The sequence below is a fragment of the Homalodisca vitripennis genome, chromosome 7 (assembly GCF_021130785.1).
Source record: "Homalodisca vitripennis isolate AUS2020 chromosome 7, UT_GWSS_2.1, whole genome shotgun sequence".
NCBI classification, from domain to species: domain Eukaryota; kingdom Metazoa; phylum Arthropoda; class Insecta; order Hemiptera; family Cicadellidae; genus Homalodisca; species Homalodisca vitripennis.
In genome coordinates, this window is record NC_060213.1 from 108,913,974 (window position 1) to 108,931,269 (window position 17,296).

The 17,296-nt window shown below is 34.2% G+C and overlaps 1 protein-coding gene across 1 annotated transcript in view; it reads right to left on the reverse strand.

Moving 5' to 3' along the window:
- The window catches only part of LOC124366835 (probable elongator complex protein 2), a 36,400-nt gene extending 27,670 nt beyond the window's left edge, over positions 1 to 8,730 (reverse strand). The window contains exons 1-2 of the mRNA XM_046823435.1: positions 8,435 to 8,730; positions 6,147 to 6,330 (exon numbers count right to left, since the gene is read on the reverse strand). Of these exons, the coding sequence (XP_046679391.1) occupies positions 6,147 to 6,330; positions 8,435 to 8,572 (322 nt within the window). The 5' untranslated portion in view covers positions 8,573 to 8,730. The remainder of the gene's footprint in view (positions 1 to 6,146; positions 6,331 to 8,434) is intronic.
- Between the last annotated feature and the right edge of the window lie 8,566 nt (positions 8,731 to 17,296).

A 17,296-nucleotide genomic window follows, 5' to 3' on the forward strand; every position in this document is an offset into this window, starting at 1 on the left:
AATGCCGACCCCAACCAAACTGCTGCAGCGACGGAATTTCAAAACTGTACTTCTTAAGAAACGCACCTAGTATTTTTAGCGACCAAATTCTGTATTATACAAAGTTTTACTTATCCGCTCAAATCACTTAGGAACACATTAGTGTGGATGATTGCAGCTCTACTCTAATTAATTTCGTTCCCATGCAATATATTATAGTATTTAGTTTAGATGTATTCTTATAATGTTGCATGAGTGTTTTGATAAGAACTCTGCGCACTATTATGTGGTACCATACCAAACTGACTTTTACTTTTACTGCTTAATATACAGCATGTTTTAGTGATTAGTGCGTACGGAATTGACACAACAGGATTGTTATGACTCCTAACTTATATGTGTAGAAACAAACTTGTATGATTTTTATTATTTTAACCCTCTGTACGCTATAAATAAATCACTTAATATCTCTGTAATCCTCAATAAAAAATATTAATATTTTAATTGATCAAAGTTAATTTTTTGTAGTTTTTGTCCAAATTAATGCATGTACATATGTAGCCTACATAGTGATTGAAATAAATAAAAATTAAGCTTTTTCTATGTAATTATAATTACATACAGTTACAATTATTATAGCTGGCATAGTAGTACAGTAGAGTCCCGCCAATCCGAACCCCGCCAATCCGAAAAAATCCGCCTAATCCGAACACGGCTAGTAGAAAATATAAAAATTGCTAAAAAGGCAGGAAAATAAATTAAAACCAGTTATTATAGTAAAAACGTAAGTTTTATTTCTCAAAGCATTTACTTAATGACATATAGAAACTGAAATTACATTTGAAACGTTAGATGATACATACATTGTACGTAATTTATACTGTTAATAAATGAAACATAGTACTGTACTTGTACTGTATTTATAATGTACAAACCCCTACGCAAGGCTTAGCAAATAATTTGTACTTTTAACTTGGACACAATAAGGGATAAAAACGTAAAACAAAACACTGCAAAACCCAACACTTTCTTAAGACCTAAAGTCAGTGATCTTCTTTTGACGCAACACACTAAAACGACTGGGACGATGCAATGTTTCGCCAACGCCGAATGAACATTACGTCATTGGGAGTAGCAGCGGCATGTTGCTCGACGTAGCGTAGAGCGAGGTCAAAGGCACTTGCAGCTGCGCTGTGTGGAACAATATAGGTAGTATTGGGCGTCTCCCTCATCCTCACTGCTACATGAGTCATCAGCTGGGACTCCTTGCACCTGTGCCACGATGTCTTCGTCTGTGTACTCCTCGAAGCCTTTTGTCATCTACAGCCGTCCACTCATCAACACACTCCTTCTCTACATTTTCGCATCCCGGTATTTTTTTTTACAAGAGGAAGAAGTTCGCATTCTTTTACCGGTGGAACAACCTCTTCAACAAAACTGCAGATCAGGCCAAAGATTTTTCCAAGATTTCTGCAGAGCTCCTACGCTTGTGTTCTCCTAAGCCTCTGCCACCCAGAAAATTACATCTTTGATCGTGATTTTCTTAAGCTTTTGGAGAATTGTGAGGTCTTCATTTTCCTCAAGCAGGCTTCGGAAGCAGCTTTTTCCGATAATTTTGCTTCAACGCTTGTAGAACTCCTTGGTCCCATTGGTTGTATGATCGAAGTAACGTTCGGTGGTTAGAAAAATGGCTTTTATATCACCAATAACCAGCTCTAAGTCAATCCGGATGGGACGGAGCGTTATCTATGAGTAACAACGCTCTATCATCAGGCAGTCCATTTTCTTCATTGTAGGCTCTCACGTTGGGCACAAATTGTTTCTCAAACCATTCTTGAAACAAAGCACGATCCATCCAAGCTTTCTTTTGGTTTTTTATAGTAAACCGGCAGAGCGTTCATATTCATGTTTTTAAAAAACATCGAGGTTTTTTGGATTTACCGATAACCATCAAAGGTATCTTATTGGTGGCGGAAGCGTTGCTGCATGCTAATACGGTTAGTCGTTGCTTATCCATTTTAAATCCTGGAGCGGACTTTTTCTTCTCTTGAAGCTAGGCTCTTTGTTGGCAACGCTTTGAAATTTAGCCCCCGTTTCATCAGCGTTGTAACACTTGCTGGGGTGAGTAGGAGGATGTAATTTCTTTGAACTCCTGAAGATACTCTGCGGCTGCGTTGCTGTCTGCAGACATCTTTCCGCCAGTTACAGTCAGTTGCCTGATACCGTGCCTTTTTTTTCCACCGATCTAAAAAAACCGCAACTAGCCGAAAATGACGGATCGCCTCCATAAGGGATGTTTAGTAGAAGCCTTTTCTTTAATAAGAGGGCCGGGGTAATGGGAATGCCTTTTTGTCTCTCTTGAGAAAACCACAAGTAAAAGTGCTTTCATCGAGTTTGTCATACGATGACACAGTAGTAGTTTGACGTTTTTCTAGAGTGTTTTCACTTGTAACAGAGCAAAATTGTTAGATTTTTGCCCGCTTCTTTTTCCAGTCACTGATCGTCGCTTTACCGACACCAAATTCAATTGAAAGTTGAGTAGCCACTTTCACCATTGTCTAGTCTTTTGAGAACTTCGAGTTTTTCTTTTAACGTACACGAGTTGTGTTTACGTTTACTAGCCATTAATGATATCGGATATACGCACAGAGCAGAGCAAAGAACAAAACAAAACTGCAAACCACAAACTACAGAATACACAGTAAGAGCACGTGCTGCGTGTATGGAAGATTGCACTAAACTGTCGTCTCGCCACTCGTCACCGGGGTGGGTGGTGGAGGGGATAGGGGTTGAGGTTAGTGGCAGTCCAATAGTTTTGCGCGCCACACTGTTTCAAGGTCACCGACCAACTCGCCCCGCCCACCACAGACAGGTGGCTTCTACTAGATTCATTACGCACAAACAATGGCACTCAGTTTCGACCACGCGATGTTACCGTACAAAGGACAGGAAGGCTGTAATATTATTATTACGTTTTAATACGTACTTACTATTGTTTATTGCATTTGATTATTGTATCCATTTAATTGTTTTAAAACCACGTAATTGCACTTGAAAGTTGATAAATGGTACTATTTAACAAAAATCCGCCTAGTCCGAAATTTCCCGTCAATCCGAAACAAGGTTCGGTCCCAATTAGTTCGGATTGGCGGGACTCTACTGTAGTTCTATACTGACTGTTTAAAATATATGAGAAGTAAAAATACAAGATAATTAGAATTTAAAAATACACAAAGGTGAAAAAGGCACAATAAAACTAACAAGTTTTTTACAAATTAATTACTACACACAGCAATAGTTATAATAGTAGGCATAACAATAATGTTGTACTAGTTAAACCAGTTGAAACACTAATACAAGAAAACAAGGTAATACTTCGTCAGTTATGTAGTAAAATAAAAATACTAATCAAATATAACTTTATAAGCTATATGAAACAACAAATGAAGTCATATTTCAAAAAGTAGATAACCTCGTACAACAGTTAATAATACTGCAGAGTATAAGTTTTAAAACAAACTAAGTATTTGCATATCAGCTGATTGTTACGAGCGAGTATTTTCGATTAGAACAACAGGTAGGTACTGAGGAAATGTCTGGGCTGATGAAACGAACAAAAAATTGAGTCGTGACAGTCACGGGGTGATATGACAAGGAGGAATTTGTAACACTGTGTGTCACGTAATAGGCTTCGCTTAGGTTCAATGCAAAATCTAAGGCTATAACTTAGCTCATTTTTACAACCCCAGCAAACAAAAGAGAGATTGTGCCAGTCTACTAGTTCCATAATTAGACATGCAACATCATAGAACTCATTCTTGTCCAAATAAAACTTTTCGTGTAATATCCCAAGTCGAGGTGTGAAATCTTTCTCAAGCTATACAGCCATACGATACATTCACACTTTTGCTCATTAAATTGCATTTCATACCAGTGTTTAAACAATAGAAGTGTACACACCAAGCCACCATAAAATAATGTAGGATGAACAAATGTTAAGTTAAGCTCCATTACACCTTCCACTTAGTGCAGCGTCTGAATTCTAATGCTGTGACAGGATTAACTCCTGGAATCTGGAATCAAAATTCGTATGAAGAGATCCAAAACAGTCGGCAACGAAGAAGCTCAAAACAAACTCCTTACACCGTTATAGATTCCAGGAGTCAAGTCTGTCACAGCATTACAACTTCAGACGCTGCACTAAGAGGAAGGAGAAATAAGGCTGAACTTAACTTTCACATTGAATTAACCCTTCCAACCATAGCTCTATGTTATATTTAGGATGAGTTGGAATACATGTGTTAATTCTTTGTTTGAAGGTTATTTTTGATGATGGAAGGATTGTGAAGGAAATAGGATTTTTCCGGACATTTGCCATCGTTCAGTGAAACAAGAAATCAGTAACACTACGTTTCGAGATCTGCAATCTGATCTCTTCTTCAGGTAAAGAACTAACCTAATACATAATTACAAACTAGGTTAAAATAAACAAATCTTACCAAAGCGTCAGGTAGGTTGTGATTCCTGACTTAGGCGTGCCACAACGCTTTGGTAAGATTTGTTTATTTTAATCTAGTTTGTAATTATGTATTAGGTTAGATCTTTACCTGAAGAAGAGATCAGATTGCAGATCTCGAAACGTAGTGTTACTGATTTCTTGTTTCACTGAACGATGGCAAATGTCTGGAAAAATCCTATTTCCTTCACATGTGTTAACATATTTCTTCTTCTACTCGACGAATAGTGAGGCTTAGTGCGTAGTGATAGGCTTAGCTAATGTTCAGTCAACGAGTTACGCATGTTGTATCACACTAGCACACCAAAGAAGCACTCTCACACATTCCAATAGGCTTTTGTAGAACTAACATTAATATAATAAGTTGTTCTGAGACACCGCAATATATTTTGTTTAGAACGTTTAGAGCTAGATTTCATCAGCAAGATGTTCCGCTTACAACATACAAAGAGTTAAACTAGATTATAGTTAAGTACTAGGGTAGTTATCCACCTGAGGGAGGGATAAGATTGTGCATCTCAAAACATTGTGTTAGTAATTTTTTTATATCACTGTACAATGGCAAATGTCTGGAAAAATCCTGAAAATCCAAAACAAACTTTGTTTAAAGTATGTTGTTCAGCAATGGTTGATACTTCATTATTTAATGTAAAATGGCTTAACCACTGACAATAAATAAATAATTAGCAATTTTGCATTCTAGGATTTCTTCATACTTGACTGGTACGACTCAATCAGTACAGCTATCTTTTTGGACAGCCATGGTTGTCAAAGGTAAGTTTCATCAAAACCATCTTGCTATCAAAAAAGATTCCTTAAGGATTGGCCTGGGCACCTATCTTGTTTCTCTTACATATAAATCTATCTTCTGAGCTGTATCATTGGCAAAAATTGGCTGTATAGCTGTATAATTTATTATTTGCAAAATCTGCCTATTTTCAGACGATAAATCCATTACAATTAAGACTCAAATCTGTTCTAACCTTAACACACAAGCCCAGACAGATACAAACAAAATAATTTTGCAGTTTCAACACAACAAACATATGGTTAATATACCAAAACACAGATGATGCAATTCTTACAAGTACTTAAAAAAATTGAGTCAATCACACTCCGTTTGAAGAGTGAGATTTCATACTGCAACATTTTAAAGTTTCATTGGCATCCACAATGATAGCAAATTGAACTTTCAGGACCATATTTTCAGTTTTTTACTTTGTAAGAAACTGATCTCAGAAGTCGTTATTATGAGAAACCTTTCTAAGTTTGCTGACCCCATGGTATCCTTGCCTGTTTATTATTGGTTGATAATATACTCTTTTCCTTCTATGTAAAAGTGAACGTAACAAATTTGAATTTAAACTCTAGAAAGATAATTTTTTGAGCAGTCTTTAAAAAAATCTTCTAAATTTTCAAATACGTCAATTTTCTGAGAGGCTAAATTCTTATATTTCTATCAATTTACATTTTTAACCGTGTAACATTTGTTCAAAAAAAGTCTACTCTAAAAAATATAGAGCCATAAAAATCATCACAATCTCCGACACTTTTGTAAAGTTGAAGTTGTGACACATGGGGCTTGGCTAAATTTTACAATCAATATTGTATAAAATTAATAAACACTTTGATTACTCTAATCTAATTTTACCTTTCAAGACATCAGTGACAACAAATGAGTCCTCCCTTTTGCTCCATATCAAGCCATAGGTATCGGTAGATACAGATACAAGCTCTGTCTCAGCAGCAAAAGTTTCACTCTTCACCCATTTTGTGGCGTTCACTCGACCTTTATGACCAGTTAGTGTATCCTGAACCTTGCCTCCACCATTTGCCTTGAAAAAGCATAATTGGAAAAAGATTATTTTATGTGAGATGATTCATTTTCCAGACCACACTGCTGGCTGGCGGTGTGACCTGCCAGGAATATTCATCTCAGGTAATAGGTAAACTAAGTAGTTCGGGCTGCAGCAGTAACACTACTGAAATCTGACTAACAACTAAAACAAACCGGCTGAGCATATTATGTCTGACCTCGACATTGTCAAAAAGTATATCACTGGTACATGAAACTGCATGAAAAGTTCTGTAAATTAACTTTCTGGTGCTTAACATATATTTCTATTGCATGTTCCTTCACACATAAAATTCAGAATATTTTATTTAAAAGGATTTATTTTTAATGTAAATTGTTAACTATAAAAGTTTCTTGCTAGAATGTAATTTGAACTTTTTTGAAAGATAGTAGGAAGCTTTAATTAGATGAATGCACAATATTTGTCAAGTTGTGTTTCCTAGCTCACAGTAATGGCCAGAGGCATTTGTTATCAGATCATGATCTTTTAATGACAGGAGATGACATCTTGAGGGATGTTTTCCATTTTTGGTTGTAGGTACTTGTGTCAGCCCGATAAGAGTTTTTATTCTCAAAAGGTCTAAATTAACAAAAACGTTGTTTGTTTTTCACAAATCCGTAATTTCAGTATTATTAATTTACGTATCCAAAGACGGTGCAACGGCAGATGTCAGCAGCAACCATTATGAGGTTATCATGGACATAAAAAATTATATGATGCTCAGCGGAGTTGTAGAACAAAGAAATATTACTCTATGTGAGAAAAGTAGTTCCACTATTTATGTTCTATAACTGTGTTGTTTGTTATTTCCATCCTTTGAAATTTTATATTGTTTTGATACAGAAGACAATAGTAATAGGTTAATAATGCAAAATTCGTATTTTGGAACTCCATTAATTTCACACTTGACTTTAGGTATTTCTAATTGATAATTCAGTTCACTAATTCGATTGTCGAGGCAGCTGCTTATTATTCTGCAGCCAAAATCTACAACTATATATAAGTCGATTCACATATTTAGTAATTGGCTTCTAAATAGCAGCTGTAGAAATCAAATCAGATACATAATCTGTTTTTATATCACTTATTATGTATAAAATGAGTTTAAGTACTATACCATATGTCAAAATTTAGTAAGAGAAAAAAATAATCGAAATGCCTGATCTAGTCGGTCCTCAGCACTTCTCAGAATTGCTTGGAGACCCAATTGGCCCTTGGCACTCAAAAGGGTTAACACTCTGCAGCAAACTAGGCTCAATCTACCCTTTAATTAGAATATTTATGATTAGTTATAAATATCAAGGGGGTTGCGTAGATGTACTTGACAACTTGGTTTTTCGCTGAACCCAGTATAAGTTCAAAGGAAAAGTTAACAAGCCAGAACTGAACTAAACTGAGTATTTTGGTATTATACGAATTCCACTATTTTTGGAAGAGTTTTTCTTACTGGTGATCTAAAAACTACATTTTTGGAAACTACTTTATTTGACTTACTGTGAATATAACATGTTGTTATATTCACACAAGGAAGCTAAGTCGGCGAGAAAAAAGGCACTCTGTCTATATAGGCTACTTTTTTATTAGGCTACATAGATAAATACTTATGTACATATTATAAATATAACAAGTTAACGAGTGATCACTTGATCTGAGCTTTAATTAAAATACAGTATATTGAAGGATGTTTTTTCTTTTTTTTCGCCAGAAATGCTGTAAGGCGCCACTGATGGCCAGGGGCATTTCCAATCAGTACTTTCCCGATCATGTGTCACGTTGGACAATCTGGCATGTGATCTGAGATCGGGAGAGTACCAATCAGAAATGCCCCTGGTCAAACTCGCACTTCTGGCGAAGAAAGAAAATCATCCCTCGAGGTAGTATCCATATTTAAGCTCAGGTCATGCGAGCAGTTGTAAAGGTTATCTTTAAACTTGGTACTAATAGTATCATATTTATGATAACATAAACAAAACCTACTTATATAGCAGATTAACAAATAGTAGATTGGGACAGAGTTACCTCCTTCACAGTAATATCGCTTCCTTTTTGGAGGCAAAAAGAATAGGAGGAAAACATAGCTTACCTTTGGATCATATATTGCAACAGCATTACAAGCACCATAACAAATTAGACCATTATTTCCCCAATCTGCAGCATGTGGAGTTCTATTGCAAGCACAAGATATGTATCTGCTATGAATTTTACTGATTACATATGTCATATTGAATTAATTGAAGTTTTATATAAATACTATTATAAGGAAATAAAAAAACCAAACTTATCCACATTTGACAACAATAATAGGTTATAGAGCGAGTATTTTGTTTACATGTATTATTTGATTTGTTTGGTTATGTTTGTTTCAAAATGAAATGATTTTCTAGTGACGTTTCGTTTTTCTTACTTGGTATTAGTTCGACTTTCATTTTAACCATGTAGTTTAGTAGTGCCTCAAAACAAAAATTATTTTAATTGCATATTAATTGAAATAAATGTTATTTGATATTGACTTTTCTGTTTCGATTGAAATAAAGTAACCCATTTTAAACATTGCATTTTATTTATGTTACTTATTTCTTTTGATTGTTATTTGTTTTGTTTATATTCATTTTGCTTGAGTTACATTAAACTTTCTTGCAACCAAATTATTTTTATTTTTTTTTACTTCAATAACAATAAAAATGTGTTTTTTTTGCAAAAGGAATGTTTTCATTACTTTCAAGGAATTCTATATTACATTTCAAAGGACTCAGCCCAAACAATGCTGCAGTAAACGGTGCAAGTAAAGGCACTTGGTCTAGCGTGAGAGGGATGGAAGTGAGGAAGAGTAGAGGAACGTGAAAGCACAGACACATATGTATATATTTGATTCTTCTTTGTGGTGATGGTAAAAGAAGTCGACTCGATTCAAAGTTATTTCTGCGGTGCGCGCAACATCAACGTTTATGACCTGCATTGTGAAAGTTAATACTGCAACTTTGAAAAAATACTGTTTAAAATTGGCATATGATAATACGTCTTGACTGGCTGGTCCACATATAGTGTTCTTTATTTTTATGAACCATTTACGCAGTTAACTCCTTAACTAATGAGGAATATGCCAAGCAGAGTACCTTCAGCGCTACTCACGTGTTTACACGTTCCGACTCGTCGTGCCTTTTATGCAACACTTGTGTTAAAACGTTTTTTAGACAAATGGCTAATGATTGTTTATTTCTTGCTGCCTATAAAGAAATGGCCCTCAAGTGGATAGGTAAAAGATAAATCATTATGCTAACAACAGTACATAATGACCAAATGATTGACACAGGAAAAATTGACGGAAGAACAAAAAAACCTGTAATCAAACCAAAATGTGTCGCAGAGCACAACAGAAATATGGAGGTAGTCGATCGGTCAGATATGATGATTAGATGGTATAAGAAACGGGTTTTCATCTATTAGGCACGACCTTCCTCAATGCATATGCATTATACTTATGTAAAACCGGTAAAAAACCAACTCGTTCCCAGTTTCATCTAGGTGGTCGACCATCTGCTTGGTGATACACCAACGAGACTCACAGTGAGGCATTTTACAAAATACATACCTGCAACCGAGAAGAAGGCGGGGCCATTCAGGTCCTACGTATTTTGTAAGTTTACACAGAGGCGGCAAAAGAAAAGACGAAAAACAAGATATATGTGCGCGGCACCGTGCTTTGGTGAGTTACACAAACAAAAAACTATTAAAAAAGATACGAAAACAGGGATTGGTCATAGTGTATGTAAATAATAACTGGTTCTAGGATATAATTAAACAATACGACTTTACTTCAGTTACCTAGCTTCAGGATAAGCATTTGTTAAGTGTATTTTACAGTTTATTATTATTTACTGTTTATCTAGCAATCAATGAACACTAGTTATATTTTATAAACTACTGCATCTTACAATAGTGTAATATAACCTTTAATTTGTAATTAAAATTTAGGTAACAACCCGTTTTAATTAGAAGTATAAGTAGTTGTTGAAACAGCTCGCCGACGTCCACTATCTAACCTTGAATGCTCAGCGCTATCAGAACCGCGACTCCCCCACTCAGCATAGTGATGGGAAATACTGTTATTTGTCAATAACCTATTACCAAAATAACGTGGTTACTTGGTATTACGTTCCAGTAACCTATTACCGTGGAATCATGTTACCAGCTGACCCAGGTATTAGCTACATGCTGTTACTGACCTGACGTTATTAAGTTACAAGTAAACTGAGTTAAACTAAATCTACATGTGTGGGGCTTTTTAGACATAGTACACGTAAATTTAACTAAATCAATACAATGTAATTTTAGATTGGTAAACTACTTGGCAATCACTAATATAAACTGGTTATTTAAAATTTTCACTGCACAATAAAATGAAGTTTTTCGTATAATAGTTTAGATACAAAAACTTAACTAACTCACTAAATAGTAATATTTCGATTAGTAGGCTACTTTTAAATAGACATCGCGTTTGTTTTCATTTGTACAGAAACAAGTCCTACGTTTGTATTTTGATAAATATGTATTGTGTTTTATTATTTATTTCAATCTGTTATTTTATTCCCAGTCCCTCTCGCACCATCCAGTTTACTCCTCTTCATTATTGGTTCTCAGTAACGTAATACTAGAAAAGCGTTACCAGAACTTGTCCGTTCCTAGCCTCATTGCTTGCACGATAGTAGCCTTGGTTGTTACTCAGTAACCTAATACCTGAAAGACATTATGAGAACTCCAAATCATTCAGCCCACCTGTTACTGAAATAGCAGGGTGTTACTGGTAATTCGCTATCCTGGTAATAGGTCACCACGTTACCATATAATAATAATATATATGGAATAACGATGTTACCGACACTAATACGTTATATACCGCGCCATCTTGTTTTCTAACTCAGTTGCGTTAATGGATAGGCACCACTTTACGTGTTTAACACGTCGACAGCTGCTGTTAAGGGGTTAACTGAGATTACAAAATCGTAAATGAATTCAAATAATGGCACGAAAACAGCAAGTTTGAAATTTTAAGACTACTTCTTTTATACTAGTTTTTAAGTTAATAGCCTTGATTATGAAACCTTCTGAGATGGTTTCATAATAAAAAATAATAGTTATAAATTACCAAAACGAAATAATGGACGTTTTATTGTGTGGAGTAACTTAAGAAGTACAACAACCGGCTCTTATCTTGGTTACAGCCAAACGTTTAAAATGGTCTTTTTCCAGCAACGTTTGTTTATGGTTGTTAAACGCCCACAACTAGGTCGTTATAGTTTGCAGTTGCTACAGGCTCTAAAGCCTGCTACGTTGTAAATTTTAGTATACCGTACTTTATTGTAGCTCTATTGGCTGCTTAGTTTGTGGTCAACTTTGAAACTAAGACATTTATACTTTTTGAACCGAGAGTAGACCTCAAGATTTAGCGTTGGTAATTTATAATTTAAAAGTAACTATTTTGTTCAATATTTTGTTAATGTTATGATTACATTTTGTTATAGTTAAATGTACTTCATATGAATTGTATTTGTTGCAGAAGATTTTAATTATCCCTGTATAAGCTTCCTGATGATTGGTGGAAGAGTAATTTCACTGTAAACTTTATATACTCTGACCTGATCCGTCCTCCCTTTATTAGTTCGGAAATATTATAAAATAACAATTTTAGGACCTAATAATTTAAACATTTCCCCGGGAGGGTCCTCGGATCCCCACATATGAGGGGGGGGGGGGTTCGAGAACCCCGGATCCAAGATTTCTGGGTACACCACTGGCTATGTGTAGATATAAATGTTGTCAAAAATTTACTTAAATAAATTAAGTAAAGCGTGTGGTTGATTTCACTTAGCCTATGTATTTTTTTATATGTTCACACCTTTCTATTGTTATAATTTTCAGCATGGCTAATAAAATTTAAATATAACGTTTATTGTAGGCCTATTTCCGAATAGATTAAGGGGGTTCGGTATGCCCTATCCTTCCCATGTTAATTTGGCCAATTTTATGTACCTTTTTCTCAGAAACCTTTAAAGCTATCATCATCAAACTTTAGGACACTACTATTTAGACCTTTGTTAACATTTAGAGCGGAAGACATTATAAAAATCTATTTTAAATTTTTATTAAAAAAATTATAATTTTTAAATTATTTTACAAAAAATTAATAAATTTTTTATTTACAACAAATTAAATAAAAACTTATTTTTTTTAACTTTGTACCGGCATACCGAACCCCCTTAAAGAATAAAACCATACTTGTTGTCTCATTTTAAAAGTTCTTCAATATGAGGTAAAATTCCCTAGTACACCCTTTGAACAAAAATAGCTGGAATCCAAAATGATTTTTGAAAATAAAAGTTACAGTTTTATTAAAGTAGCTCAAAAGCACAAACAAATTAATATTTTTACAAGTTACTCTAAAATAAAAAAAAAATAAAAAAATAAAAACTATGATAAAAGATGAGATAAAACGTACAACAAATTGAATACATAGTTCAAGAAATTTGGGGATGCGGAGTGAAATTTAATATATAGGGTATTCGGAATGTGTTGCATAATCGTTGTTACAAACCTGATTAAATGCAAAACAATAATGCAATGTAAACAAGAAAATGTAGATAAAAATTAGGAGTATTCTAATATCTTACATAGTTCACAAAAATAAAAATGGCATTGCACGTGTAGAAACGTAAAAAGTGATAAACGTATCAAAGGAGGGGTGTCCAATCTAACTTCAATAGACGCTTCTCCTCTTTTCCCCCGGAATGTTCTAATGATACTATACTGGAATTTCTTTAAGTCATGGCGAGCAGTTATTCAATAATTAATTGATCACAACGCTTAATTAAGGCAGGGAAATATTTGAGAATAAAATGTACGAAAAAGGTAGAAATTACTTTACTTATTACATTTAATAAATATTTTGTTTACTTGGTTCTGTTACGATGAATCACCGTTGCTCACAATTCTTTTGCTCCAAGGAATTTGGATTCTTATTTTATAGATAAATGCATATGCAGTTTTCAGTGTGTGGTTTGTAACATTTAGTTACAGTTTTATCCAAAAAGAGGCAACATGATCGCGAGTATCGACTACTTTGTGGTTAAAAACACCACCTCGTGTTATTATGTGTAACCAAAATATCCACATTGAAAGTGTACAATATTCATAGACATTATTAAACAAGGCAATTTGAACTCAAATAAACTCAATTTATAGATCAGACCCCAGTAGAAAAGTGCAATCTTTAAACAAATATATGCAATGCCAATTTGGCAATTTTACTAAGAATAAAATCAGAACGAGGCTGCTGATTGGGCATGTTGCAAAATATGTTACACATAATTAAGGTTGGCAAGCTTTTTATATGACGGCGAATTAGTAAAATCTTGCATTTAAACTGGCCGTTGAATTGAGTTGTATTCAAAACGAGAAAACTCTTAACTCGCTCAGCTCTTTTTGCTAATTCTGTTACGCGCCAATCATAAAAAGATTTAGGCACTGGCATTAGTTACTAGTTTGAAGATACTTGCAGGAAACTTGAATGGTAGAAGATTGATTTTGATGAGTCAACAGATTTGTCCGATTCGGCTTAAGTGCTTCTTTTTAAGAGAGGTATAATTATTGATTTAGATCATCATGCTTATTCCATGGAAAGTGACGATACTAAGGCAAAATTCTTTTTCTACTTAAATTAAACTATTTATAAACACAAACTGGATTTAAAGAACCCAAGGGAATAGTTCCATAAGAACATGTGTGGTATAAAATATGTTTCAAATTAAGTTTTATTCAAATTTTATTATAATATTAAACAATAAGAAATCATTGCGCGGTAAAATGCTTAAGGCTGCATAAGCCTGATGGAATGCAGGTTGGTGTTCAGACAATGAATTACTAATTACGATCTTATGCTAATAAACATTGCCCCTTTTACAAAACTTCTTTAGAAATCAAAGTTAATATCAAGATGTACAATAATATTGTGAAATGCATTAGCTAAGCAGATCAGACGAAAAGTGTAAATATGTTTTAACTACGTTAAGCTATTAATATCAGTGGTGTAGCCAGGAATTTCGTTCGTGAGGGGGGAGGGTCCAAAATCAGGAGTTTCCGGGTGTATCACCTCCAGGTAAATGTCTAAAGAACAGGGTACTAAATAGAGGGGTTTAAACTAATTTAGTACCCCTAATCTCTTATTTCCACTTTTGGCAATTTCATCGATTATTTCGTAACTGCTGATTGTAGCAGGTTACAAGGACGTAGCTAGTGAGGGAGTCCAAGGGCTCCGAACCTCCCAAATTTTCAATTGTTTAATTTATTTTTTTTAGTAAACGATTATTATTATTTAAATAATTCAGTATTACAAACGTGTACTGCTGAAAGATCGTTCTCAACAGAGAAACGGATCAAGAACTTTTGAACTAACAAAATACTGGGGCCTTACTTTCTGTCCACTACGGGAAAAAAATATCAGTTGTCTTGACCCCCCCCCCCATTTTTCTCCTACTACGTTCTTCGCTGGATTGACAGTGTAGAGAATGCCCATTTAATCGGTCATCACTCATAGAATTCCTCAGGTAACTGTAATGCTCTTGAGAGATGAGGATCTCTCTACCTCTCCTTTTGAGATTGGTAATATAACGAGCGCCTCCAATAGTAAAGTCATTTGCAGTTCATTCTATTTGATTTCTTAAAGTTTCGACCAGAAACCACTTAGGGACTGTTTCTAAATTTGACTGTTCTACTATTTGTATTTAAAAATAGGTTTAGATTTAAATATTCTTTACTATTGTATCTAAAAGAAACCGAGTTAAAGTGTGTTTCGCTTAAACAAACAAAAGCATCAAAATATACTTGTATAGGCCTACTCAGTTTTATAATAATAAGTGTTTACCTGAAGCAAACAGTTGATAGCAGGGTGGAAATTTTTGTCACACACGTCTATAAATGGCATGGGTTTCTTGGAAATTTCAGATTACCTATTTGACTTTTTTCCATTCTGTACTCCACAGTACAATTCCGAAACTTTGCCTCAACTTCACAATCAGATCACTAAAAAAGTTTCAGTGTCTTCATTTCATGAATATTTTATATGCTAAATTGGGGGAATTTTTTTTGCTAATCAAATTATGGGTGGGTACGTTTAATCTTGTGTCGGAAACTTAAACTGTATCTTGTGACTTGAAGTGGATGACACCTTCATAGCACCAGAGCAGTACATCTTAACGACAATCTTTGTTCTTGTCTTATAGCGACAACACTAATTAAATAGTAATATCAATTAAATACTAATTATATTTCCCTTTTAAGTGTATATAAAATTGTACCAGACATTTTCGTTACGATTTAGAACATGTTTTCTTTACAGATCAACTTGTATGAAAAGATTTGTACAAGCATTCACTTCTGTTTGTTGTTTTGTACATCGTGTTTACACTTTACTCTCTTTTTGTTGATTTTAATAAATGAGGACTTGTATTTCTTATAAAACTGTAAACGGGAAATATAACTGCCCACTGTAGATCTACTATATTGTAAAGATTGATTTGCTCAGTAGCTTAGATTAAGGCGATAAATGAATGTTGTGAAGAAAAAGAATCTCTGTATCTGTATAGTGAGGTTTTATCTTTGTCTATGGTTAACCGCTTCCTAATGATGTAGTGTTATATTTCCTCATACCACGTTGTCTGCTGCAGACCGGTTAGTGCGTAGTGTTCTGTTATGAGTGATCACTTAGTATAGAGCCTTAGTGAAGGTTTTAATACATCAGATCTCTAGAGGAACATAATCTAAGAAAGTGAGTAAAATTGAGTTCAGCCCACAAGTATGTAAGGGTGCCTTGTAGTAATAAATGCTTACCTAAAAATTATTCTCTGTTATGGCATGGCTATAGAACATTATTTATTTACATATCTTGTCTTTATATCCCTGCTGTTTTACAAAATATTTACCAGTCAAATTACATTTGAAATATCATCAAAACTCAGAAGTCAATAACATACATTTAATTATTATCGTATTTAAGATGAAGGACGAAAATTCCACTGGTCCATGTGTTGTTGCAAAGACTAAAAAGTGCATTTAATGGTTTTAGTGCATTTAGTGCATTTCATGCATTTAAGTGCATTTATTGCTTGTCCTCAGGCTACTTCTTTTAGTTAACATATTTACTACAAAAATTAAAGTAAATTTTTTTTCGTTTTTTTTAAACATCACATAAGTTGTTTACGGTGACGTAAAATATGTGTTGGTGGTTGTACGTACCACCTTTATAAAACAGCTTCAAAAAAATGGAAAATGTGTGTGAAAACAGATAATTTTACAGATTTTACTGAACATATTTTATTAGAAAGTGGTTTGCGAGTAGACGTAAATGAGTAGACGACATTGAAAGCAAAACAGTTGTCTAAATGTATCTACATTTAGACAACTGTTTTGAGGTTTACCATCCAATTAAAAGAACGATACTATACATAAAATAATCTGGAAATAGTCTTATTATTTTGGTTTGTTATACAAATGTACTTTTTGTATCCGCAATAAATACTTGACTATTGACTATTATACTATCAAAATAGAGTGTACTTTCAAATAACATCAAGGAACAGTTTTGGGTAATTGTTATAAAGGACCATTAAACTCGCTTTGACGTTTGTTTTCCGTCAATTTCTCCGTCTGTGCGTAAACTCTTGATAGAAAGATCCTATAGACTTGAAACTTGGTATATAGGTTCTTCTTGGTCCAAAAACACTTTTGATTTTGGGTTAAATGGTCAAAATGTAGCAGAGCGTTGTAGGTGCGTGTAAGTGAGCGTTGCACGTTTACTTGTCACTCTTTATAATGTTAATTGGAGGGGATATATGTGTCCTCTTAAAAGAATTTTAACGGCCTTAAACGGTAACAAGTGGTACAAACAGGACTGTAT